At 54.0% G+C, this 11,286-nt stretch overlaps 1 protein-coding gene across 3 annotated transcripts in view; it reads right to left on the bottom strand.

Annotated features, from left to right (window-relative positions):
* The window catches only part of CRHR2 (corticotropin releasing hormone receptor 2), a 44,569-nt gene extending 33,602 nt beyond the window's left edge, over positions 1–10,967 (bottom strand). For 2 of the 3 annotated variants that reach the window (XM_010829242.1, XM_010829247.1), the window contains exons 1-2: positions 10,833–10,967; positions 1,019–1,109 (exon numbers count right to left, since the gene is read on the bottom strand). In XM_010829242.1, the coding sequence (XP_010827544.1) occupies positions 1,019–1,109; positions 10,833–10,925 (184 nt within the window). In that variant the 5' untranslated portion in view covers positions 10,926–10,967. The remainder of the gene's footprint in view (positions 1–1,018; positions 1,110–10,832) is intronic. The other variant, XM_010829236.1, reaches the window with a different exon arrangement.
* Between the last annotated feature and the right edge of the window lie 319 nt (positions 10,968–11,286).

Raw genomic sequence — 11,286 nt, 5'->3', positions numbered from 1 at the left:
CTGGTGGTTCAGACTCTAAAGAATCTGCCTGCGGTACAGGAGACCGGGATTTGATCCCTGGATGGGGAAGATCCCCTGCAGGAGGAAATGGCAACCCACTCCAGCATTCTTGTCTGGAGAATTCCATGGACAGAGGAGCCTGGTGGGCTATAGTCTGTGGGGTCACAAAATGTTGAACACGACTGAGTGACTAACAAGCAAATTAATACGATGGGTCAGGTGACTTGTTCAGGGTCATGCAGCTGTTAGGTGGAGGAGCTAGGATCCAGGTATGGGATCGGGTCTGTCTGACCCAAGCACCTGGGTTCTTGACCCACATTGTAAGGAGGGCAGGTGACAGGGTTTTCCCCTTGATGCGTGACTCGAGCTGCATTTGGTGCCGGGTCCCAGTTCTGGCCAGCACTCTTGTCTCCTTTTGCTCTGGCAGTAGCTCCAGATCCCAGGCACACTGCAGCCCTCCTCCTTCCTTGTTGCCTCTGTAGATGCAGCCCCAAGAAGGCTGGGACATTGGGTGGAGCCTTGGGGATGTCTTTCCAGAGCCTGTGAAGACCCAGGGCTCTTCTGAGCTCTGCAGTGGCTGCCCCTGACTCTGAATCAGCTGCCAGGAAACTCTAAGGGGTCAGAACTCAGGGACCCAGCTGCTACTTCACAGGTTCTCACCAGGAGGTGACACCTGTAGCCACGGCAACGGGGAATGTATTTTACACCTTCTGCTGGAGTCTGAAGCAGAGAGGTGCCCCCTCCTTGGGCACCTGAATGCCAGCCCAGCCACTTCCTTAGGCACAGACATAGGGAGCCAGGAGCTGGAGGAGGACTCCCGGCCAAGCCCTTCTTCATCAGTGACCTGTGCCCCCAGTGGGGAAGGGGGCTGCCCAAGGACAGACCCAAGGCCCAGGCCTGGAAGCCTGTCTCTATCTACCACCCGCTGAGCCTGGCTTGGCCCGCTTCTCCTCCAGGACCAGAGGCTCGCCCTCATTTCCCAGGGTCTGCTGCAGGTGGTGGCAAGAGGCTGGCATACCTGAGAGGTTGGTGAGGGTCTTCATGGAGTGGCAGTACTGTTCCAGCAGTGCCCACACAGGCTGGTCTCTGGGTGCCTGGCTGGACCCCACCTAGAGGACAAGAGGGATGAAGGTCAGGCTCTGGCTAGACAGTGACAGCATATGTCTACCCCTCTCTGCTCCCTGCCCCGCCCTGTCCTGTCCCTTACTCCTCTATACTGTACAGAGAAAAAAAGAGGAGGGAAAGTTCAAGGCCCCACACAGCAGACCAGCAGCCTGGCCAGGCCTGGAACCCTGAAAAAGCCTTAGAGGTGGTCTAGTGAGGCTTGGTGCCCCAGGGAAGAACATGCTCTGTCCATCCCTCAGCCCTTAAAGGTTTCCTCCCCAGGATGGGATGTGCCCTGTGCTCTTCCGTTGGCAAAGCTGGAGTGGGGGTGTCCACCAGCCCTTCAATCCCCCAGGAAACACTGTACAACCCTGACATGTGTCAGGCCCTGGCTGGGGGACACAGTGGGAGTCTTCAAAGTAGTCCCAGGTCAGGTAGGGACCCCCTAGACTTGGAGGCTCAGAAGAGATGGGAGAAGGGTGGATAGTTTGTTTCCCTGTCACACAGGTAAACAGAAATTTACAAAGGTTAATACGTGGAAGAGACTCCTAACTTGAACTTGGGAAGACAGGGGAGGCTTCCTGGAAGAGGTGGCATGTTGGGGGCAGCCAGAAGGAAGAGTAGGGGGAAAGGAAGGAACCACGGTGCCATTGTAGAGACTTGCCTGGGAACAAATATGGTTGTTGTAACAATGGCAATCCCATCCAGAAGAGAAACCACCCAGGATCACATCTCCTGAAAAAGTCATGAGGGAATGCTAAATATGGAGGGATAAAGTAGATGTGGTTATCTCTGTCCTCGAGGGGACCATCTTCTGGTGGGAGAGATGGATAGATAACTAACTTGTTACAGTGTCTATAATTTGCTTAAAAGGAATGGGATAGCATTACAGAGGAAGTCACACTGATGTGGGCTTTGAAGGTTGAGTAGGAGTTTGCCCAGTTGATAACGGTGGTGCTGGGATAGAGGTGGTGCCGTAAGGGTAAGGGTGGTGTCATAGATAGACAACAACACATGTGCAAAAACCAGGTTGGGAAATGCATGGTGTGAGACTGAACAGAAGCAATGCCCTCTACAGTTCTAACCATTGTCTCCCATTCTTTCCAAGACCACCACTGTTCTTATCCTATGACCAGTGTGTGTGAGTGTGTGCACTTGCATGTGTGTATATGAGATGACTTTTGCACCACCCCAACACTGATATTCCTGATTCTAGAAAGGACTGCCCCTGTAGTGGGCAGCCCCTCCCCTTTCTCCTGCCTGTCAGATGCTCCCTCCCTGGCAGCTGGGTCAATGTTTGCCCTACAATATTCCCAGGACCAGAGCCGGACAGCCCTCAAACATCACGTTCCTCACATCAGGCTTAGTCCATTTCCTGTGCTGGGGCTGGAGGCCACACGCTCACCCTCACCACACCGGCCTGGAGCTCCTAATTAATGACCCCGCTTGGTCAGATGGGAGAGTGAGGGCGGCACAGCCAGCACCCACAAGCACTCACTGCTCCTGGGTTCTGTCAACTGGCTCCACAGGGCTAAGGGCAGAAGGAACTGCTGGGGAGCACAAGTCCTGTGTGTGAGGTTAGTGTGCATAAGGGGTATGTGTGCGGGGCATGTATATGTCTGTGCAGGGTGTGTGCTTGTGTATGTGACTAATATGCATATAGTGTGAGTGCACTATAGGGAGCTTCCTGAGCTGTCGGCCAGGAGCTCTGGCCATTTGGCTTGCAGGACAGACACTGGGGACCATGGTCTTGTTCACATATCCCAGGGATGCCAGGAGCTACCCAGTGTCAGCTTCTTGGGCATCAGGAAGGCCCAACTGCCCAGAGAGCCACCTGCCAGGGGTGAGGTGGGCTGGGGAGGGACACTCTGGGTCCCAACATCCTCCAAGAATTCTGGTGTCCCACCCTCAGCTGGTCTGGGGAAGTGCGGGTGCTAGGCCTGACCCATTACCCCTTTCCAGCCCCCTTCTCTTTGTTTGAGAAGCAGCTGGTAACAGTTTATTTGGGGGATGCGGTGAGTTCCTAGGAAGCCACCAGCCTCTGGAGGTCACTGGAGGAGCAATGCTCAATGCAGAGGTACTCGGCATTGATGGTGGGCTCTGACCGACCAGATATTGCATCTTAGATGCAAGCTCCTTCTCTCAAAGCCCCCAAAGGCCACACTATGGCCCAGTCACTCAGGCATCTCATGTTCAGCTTTAGGTGGGAGTCTGAACACGTGTGCTAAGCTCACGGACAGGGACGCAGGACATCCTCCAGTGGGATTCGGGCATTGTGGGGCTGTCCTTGCATCAGTCGCTGTGATCTGAGGCCACAGCTGAGTCTTCTTGCTGAGTAAAGAGGGGGGCACAGCCACTATGCTCAGTATCGATGTGTGCTGTTCAAGCGTGGGCAAAATGGTAAGCAGATCAGAAAGGGTTTGGAATAACTCCCAGATCTGGGCTCCCTCTCCTTCTTTGCTGGTCCAATAAGCTGGCAAAGACATTCATTCTCTTCAAGGAGCCAGTTGGGTGGATCTGACTCAGCTCAAACCTGCAGCATACTCTGGAGGTATCTATTTTGGACACAGCCGCTGCTGTGGGTGGTGGTGAGCGGTAGGTGGGCAGGCAGGAGGAAGAAGAGACTGGTGCCCTCAGAAAGCACACAGTGGGCCAGGGAGAGCAGAGACACAGCCACAAATAAATACCCGCAAGGGCTGGGTGATGAGCTGTCAGAGGCGGCAGACTGCAAACACGCCCACATTCAGGGCTCTGGGGTTGCTGCTCCTCAGCGCTGTGGCCTTGGCCAAGTTATCTAGCTTCCTTGAGTCCTGGCCTCCTCCTTTGAAATGAGGATAATACAGGCCCCTGGGATTTGGTGTGCATTAAACAAATTGCTGAATGTCAAGAGCTGGCACATAGAAGGCACATGTTCCATGGTAGCCCTTGCCATGGACTCTAGGAGGGGTCTAACTCTAGTTAGAGAGTTCAGAGATAGAGGGTTCAAACCCCATTAGAGGGAGTCCCATGGCCTGGATCAAGCCCTTCTCCTCTAGAAAAACCTCCTGGAAACCCTGTGTTCCACCTTCCACATTCTCCAGCCAGTGCAGCTCCCCCTCAGCTCTCAGCAGGCCCCTTCTACAGACAGTGGCCCCTGAAACTACATCCGCACCTCCCTCACCAGGCTCACTGCTCAGAAGTGCTCAGTGGATGCTGGGTGAGGAAACTGGGCATGGAAGTTGAGTCCAAGGGAGGAGGAAGGGTAAGAAGAGCAGAAAGAAATTCTAGGGGCAGGAGTTGGGCAAGCAAAGGCTGAAAGGCAGGGAAGCACAGGGCCTGCTCAGGAAGCAGCGAGCTTCTGGTCTAGGGATGCTATTAATAGGGCAGGACTTCCCTGGTGGTCTGGCGGTTAAGAATCCACCTGCCGATGCAGGGGACATAGGTTCGATCCCTGGCCCAGAAAGATTCCACATGCTACGGGGCATTTAAGCCCACAGGCCACAACTACTGAAGCCTGCCTGTCCTAGACACCCATGCTCTGCAACAAGAGAAGCCACCACGATGAGAAGCCAGCACAGATCAACGAGAAACTAGCCTGTGCTCACCGCAGCTGGAGAAAACCCACCCCAGTAATGAAGACCAATGCAGCCAAAAATAAATAAAAATTTAAAAAGAAAGCAGGGGGTTGGAAAGAGGCTTCTTTGATGTGTAGTCAGCATTTCCTATGTCCTAGATTAAGCTCTGAATGCTTCAGCAAATCCCATTTAATCCTCACAACTGCCACTGAGGTCTCTGTAATGATCCCATTTTACAGGTCAGGCAACTGAGGGCCAGAGTGGTGAAGTCACCACTCAAGGCCACACAATGAGTAAGTAAGGGGCAGAGGCAGGATTGGACAGACAGTCTAGTAGGTTAAGATACACACGGAAGAGCTGGGTAAGAAAGTAAAGGCCTGTGCTCCATGGATGCTGGGAGGACCCTGGCTCCAAACAGGGTGAGTAAGAAGCTGCTCTCACTACTGGAGTGGGGGGCTTCAGGCAGAGAGCTAGGTCATGGCAGGAGAGGAGGCAGACCCAGTCAGTTGGGCAGGGCTGTGCTCAAGAGAGACAAGAAGTCTGGCTTCTGGAACTGACTCTGAGCCCCCTGGAGACCCCTTTATTTCTTGTGTGGTGGACACCTTGGGCTTCTGTACTGATTAGCTCTTGGCTGTTACAGCAGCAGAGAGCTGTCCTTACACCTCAGTCCTGCCCCATGAAGCTACAGGCTGCTGGACATCAGGGCCATGTCTGTTTGACTCACATCCAGGTCACAGTTCCCAGTCCAGAGCCTGGCACACAGCAGGTGCTCAATAAATGTCTGTGTGGATGAGACCACGGCCCCCTCCACCAGGTAGAGTGGCACCCTGACCCCCAGCTCTGGGAGCTCAGGCTCTGGGGTTTTCCTGCTTGCCAGGCAGCCTTCTTTCTGAATTCTCCCTTTGAGAATGGCTGGGGTCCTAGTCCCAGTCTCGGTGTGTCTGGAGTCGGAAGCTCTCACCTTAGACGAGGGCGAGGGAGTCGCCCTGGCAGGGGGAGGAGGCAGTGGGTTGAAGCCAAGATGCCAGCTGCTCTTTCTCCACCCTTGGGCCCTGTCCAGGCAGAACCTGTGCCCCAGGGGTCAGGCGGGCTTGAAAGGTGCCATCTCCCTGGAGCCAGGGGGTCTGGCCCGGCCTAGTGCTCCCTCCTGGCTTGGTGACAAGGCTTCCTCTAAAATTAGCCACTGGTCTAAGCCTGGGAGATTTGGGACCACAGGTCCTGCAGCCAGGCTGCCAGTAACTGGAGGGGAACGGGGTGAGCTCCCACCCTGCCTCCTCCTGCTCTGCCCAAGGTCAGAGAGGACTCCTCTGGGAGGGGGAGGAGTCCTCCCCAGGGTTCTCTTTCATTCACCGGTTTCATTGAGCCTGAGCTAAGAATAGAGGCAGGAGAAGCTCAGTCCCTGTCCCGGGGAAGGAGGAGGAGATGAGGGCACTGGGGGACAGGGGAGGAAGGAAGGAGGAGAGAGGGAAGAAAGGGGAGAGGAGGAGAGGAAGACTAGAGGGAGACAGAGGGGCAGAAGGGAGGGAAGAAAGGTTGGGGAGAGCAGACACAGTGGAGGCCATACTGGAGCTGAGGCTGGCCGAGGCAGAGGCTGAGGGACTGGCAGTCAGACGAAGGAAGTGATTCTTTTCTGGTGATTATTTTCTGGAGTATCTGGGCAGGCTTTCTGGAAGGTGCTCTGTTCTAAAAAATCAGCTGCCCAGACCTCTGAGTGAAGAGCCCAGGAGTTCACAGCAGCCTTCCAGCCAGATCTCCCTTCCCCGCATGTTTCAGCAGGTACCTCTGCTCAAGATGTCCCATTCTCCCATCCAGTCCACCAGCTTGCCTGGAGAAACTTCCAGGCCTCTCCTTGCCAAGTGTTCTCCCTGGTCTCTGAAAGCTCATGGTCCCTCTCTCACCTCTGTCCCTCTTCCCTGTCCTGTGTCATGCCAGGCTCTGCACACAGATGTCTGAGGGACCAGCAGGGAGAGATAAAGCGGGTGGGGGAGGGGAGGGAAGGCAGGAGCTGCAGGAAGAGGTCTCATAACAGGTCACAAGGCCTAAAATGATCTCTTAATGATCAACTCATCTAATGTCAGTTTGCCTAAGAGTCACCTTTTTCTGATTGTGTTGGTATCTGAATATCTTACATTTTCATCAATAGAACTGAATCTTCAGTCAGTCTATCTCCTTTGAGTCCTGGCCCTACTACCAGTAGATGACTGACCACGTGAACTTGCCTCAGCTTTCTCATCTGTCAAATGGGGGTAAATGGTGATCTTATGTCCCAGGGTGGTTGTGAAGCTTAAAAGCAGTAATGTGTGTCAGGGCTTAGAACAGTATCGAGCATGTGGTAAGCGTGGTGCAGATGCTAAAGAGAATAAACAAAATAAGCTTATGGAATAATATACCCCTCCTTCTGGAAGATTTGAAATGACATCTTATAAAAATAAAATTTTGGATACAAGGACCTGAGACAAACTGACTGAGGAGTCCTAAAAATGCTGAAAATTAGATAAAGTAGAAAATGACAGTTAAGAGAATACAGAATAGTCCTGTAATTCATAAAGTGCTGCAAATCTGAGACTGACTAGGAATATGAAATTAAATGGGCATTGCCCTCAGACAAATTGGTTTTTTAAAAACATCCTAAAACATCAACAAAATGGCCAAAATGGAGAGACTAAATTAGCTGATTAGGTTAGAAAACACTCAGAGAGTATTTGAATTTGGGAGAAGAGTTATTAGACAAATTAGCTTCTGGTAAATGGCCCCTGAGCTTCCCCACCCCCACGCTGTAGACCCTGGGTATGGGGGGCGGGCGGGGGTGTGCAGGGCCCTGGTCTTGGTCTTGGGGAGGGCTGTGCAGGTTAGGGAGGGTCCAGGCTTCTGGACTCTGTGTTTTCCCCCTTTGCTGAGCCTTCTTGGGACAGATGACCCCACAGGAAGCAAGAAAAGTTGTTCTGAGGTCCTGAGGGAGTGTCTTGTTGCCCAGATGTCTGAGGATCTGGACCCAAATAAGACTCTTGGGATCTTCACAGAGGGCGATGCTGTTGTTGTCTAGTCGCTAAGTCGTGTCTGGCTTTTTGTGACCCCACGGATTGTAGCCTGCCAGGCTCTTCTATTCATGGGATTCTCCAGGCAGGGATACTGGAGTGGGTTGTCATTTCCTTCTTCAGGGATTCTTCCTGACCCAGGGATTGAACCTGTGTCTCCCTCATTGGCAGGCAGATTCTTTACCAGTGTGTCACAGAGGGCGAGGCGGTTTTAATCAAGGATTTTGGAATCCAGTGGCATATTCCTTAGCCTTACTTGCCCTCCATTTCCGTCTGTAAATAAATGTCTCCACCTTCCCAGTGTTTTAGTAAAGGGCTTGGCATGGCGTCTGGTGCCCAAGAAGGCTGTATGATTTCAGCCCTACTTTCAAAGTAGCTTCTCAAGGGCTCAGAGGGCAGCCAGCAGCACCAGAGTGAAGGCTTGGCTCCTCCAGGCCCTTGCAGTGGGGGCTGGCCCAGGGTATCCTCACTACTCAACTGCCTGCTGGAACTTTCACAACTGCAATTGTGAGATCAGGCTCCTCCCCAGGTCAGCGAGCTCTGAGTTCCCCAGGGATAGAAATCCGGTCCCCTCAGGACCACCATGCTCCCTGGAGCCTCATACCATCTCTTCTCAGGGCTGGGACCCTGGAGCCCTCCCTCTAGCTTGCTCTTTTCTCAGTCCCTGTCTAGGACCACCCCATCTCCACCCCGCCATCCTGCCCACCTCCCACTAGATCTCCTCCCAATTCTGGCAGAGGCTCTTATATCTGCACACACTTGTTCTTAGCTCCCATGTGTGTGCTTAGTCGCTCAGTCACATCAGACTCTTTAAGACCCTTTGGACTGTAGCCCAGCAGCTTCCTCTGTCCATGGGATTCTCCAGGCAAGACTACTGGAGCAGGTTGCCATTTCCTCCTCCAGGGGATCTTCCCAAGCCAGGAAACGAACCAGTGTCTCTGGTGTCTCCAGCACTGCAGGCAATTCTTTACTTGCTGAGCCATCAGTTCCCGTGACCAGGTAGTAAATACACAATTCTTCACCATTATTTTCTTCCTGCTCATGTCTGCTCTAGGCTATCAACTTCATAGGGTAAAGGCTGATGTTTTCACCCTTGTGTCTTTACCACACATGATCCTCCTTAAATACTGGTTGAATAAAGTATTACTGAATAAATGAGAGGGCTGGAGGCCAGTTCCCTCCTGGGTTCCCTTACTTCCCCACCACCTGCTCCAGGTCACTTACTCTATTTTCATAGACAACAGAAATCTCAGAATAGTTGGAAAAGGATCCAGAAATAAATAGCATTACTACGAAGACCCAGAGCAAGGAAGACTGCTCTTTGGGGCTAGAGAGACCACAGTGCTCTTTAGCAGTTATGCAGTGATAACTTCGGGTGGATAACTAGTTTCTAATCTCGGGCCATCCAGGGGGCTAGGGGCAGGGCCTGGGTGGACTCTAAGGGGAGAGCAGACTCTTGCCTCTGAGGTTCCCGGTCCTTACGTCCCTGGGACCCAGGGTAACCTCCCACAGACTCTTCCACCTGCTCTGGAGTCTGGGGCAGCAACCAGCAACCCTCTCCATCTAACCAGCTTGGGCAGTTGGAATCATGGCTCCCAGAGGGGCAGGGCCAAAGGGCAACCCTGGTCCTAACACCAGCTCTCTTAGAAGGCACCCACCCAGGGAACAAGTGCTAGGGGGCAAAAGAGCTCAGAGAAGACATCAGGAGTAGGAATGAGAGGTTGTGGGTAGCAGTGAATCTACTCCACAGCCTCCACCCCTCCCTGCAATGTCGTTAAAAGGACCTGGCAGGTCCAGGGACTATCTGACCACTGGGGCCCTGACCACACTTGGCACAGTGCCCCGTCCTGCCTTCCACCTAACCAGACCCCCTGGAAGGGCAGGGCCCCTCGTGTCTTCATCTCAAGTGCCTGGTACAAAACCCCAGCTGTATTTACTGAGTGCTAACTCCGTGCCAGGCACAGTCACAACCATTCCTCATGACAACCTTATTCATTAAGCACCAAAACCATCCTCATTTTACCCAGGAGGAAACTGAGGGGAAACGTGAGTAGCCTGCCCAAGGTAACAACACTAATCAGCAAAGCAGGGATTTGATCAGGTCTGTTGGCAAAACCACTTTGCCACAGACAGTAGACGCTCAAGGAGTCCTCTGTGACATATGGGGATGGGACCAGGCCTCCTGACCTCCATCCTGGCTCTGACCCTTGCCCTGCATGGCCTCGAACACTTTTAATGTCGTGGCTCTTCATGAAAAGAGTGGCCCTCTCTCTCTGAACCTCAGTTTCCCCATCTGTAAAATAGGGAAAGAGTTAGAGATCAATTCCTCCCACATCCATTTCTGGGTATCACTCCCTCCCAACCTCACCCCTACTTCTTCAGCTCTTTCTGTGCAGCTCTTTTCCATCTCAACACCCCCAGCTCCCACCTGCAGACCCTGACTCTGGCCAGTGTGCACACCCACAGCTTTGGGCATGGGGAGATACTTAAAGCTTTGAGAAATGCTTGGCAAGGTTGGTTCCCCCAGGTGTCCCCTTTGCTCCATTGCTCATTTGATACTGAGGGATGCCTGGTTTCAGGCACTGAGACGAGGGTGGGGACTGGCCTGCCTGCAGGAGATAGGGGACAGCTCTCTGGGGATCCCTTGCGGGGAAGGACCAGAACCTGGATGGGGTAAGGAAGGGACTTGAGGCTCCTACAAGGAAGAGGGAGTGCAATCCATGGAAGAGGGGACAAAGTGGACAGAGACTAGGAATTCCTGGACCTAAGGAAAGGGCACGTCCTAGACACTAGGGCATCTCCCCGCACTAGGGCATCTCCCCGCATGCTCTGCTCATCCACAAGGGCTGCTAAGTCCCATCCTAGCTGGTGTTAAGAGTTTCATCTCCCTCCCCTTCCCCCTCATTTAGGCAGGATATCTCCATCCCATCACCGTGTGCAGGGATCCCCAACTCCATGCCAGCCACCAAGTCCTAAGACCTTTTCCATCCATCTGCTAACAGGGCTGAGCGAAACTAAATCCAGTAACTAAGCAGTGAGCCCCCCACCCTCCACCTCGCCCCCTCGCAGTCAGGAGAGCACAGAGCTCCAGCTCCCAGCACCCCCACCCGGAGAACAGTCCCCCATCGCCACACCCGACACTTACTTTAAGCAGTGGCGGGAGAAGGCAGAGCAGACAGAGGACACGGTGCGGGACGTGGAGGAGGCTTGGGGGCCCCGCGGGACCCCCCATGCCCTGTGCGGCCGCGGACAGGAGCCCACCTCCCAGCGCGGCCGTCCCGCCCCGCCCTTTGACTCCGGTGCCTCCCACCGTCCTCCGCTACGGGTCAGAGCGGAGTGGGCCCCTCCCTCCCCAACGCGCCGGCGGCCGAGGTTTGGCCCTGGGCACTGGGGGTATCTCCCGCCTCCCCCGCCCGCAGGGACACCGCCCCAAGGCCCGCCCCCTCCAGGTTATTTATAACGGCGCCGGGCAGCGGCTTCTGCCTAGGCAGCCAGAGCCCAGTCTCTGCCCCCGGAGAAGGGGTTAATGCCTGGCACCTTTGCCAGGGCTGGAGCTCCCTGCTCCGGGAAGAGAGGAACTGAGAAAGGGAGGA

Source organism: Bison bison, unplaced genomic scaffold, assembly GCF_000754665.1.
Source record: "Bison bison bison isolate TAMUID 2011002044 unplaced genomic scaffold, Bison_UMD1.0 scf7180017858770, whole genome shotgun sequence".
NCBI classification, from domain to species: Eukaryota; Metazoa; Chordata; class Mammalia; order Artiodactyla; family Bovidae; genus Bison; species Bison bison.
This window is presented reverse-complemented; position numbering and strand designations above follow the sequence as displayed.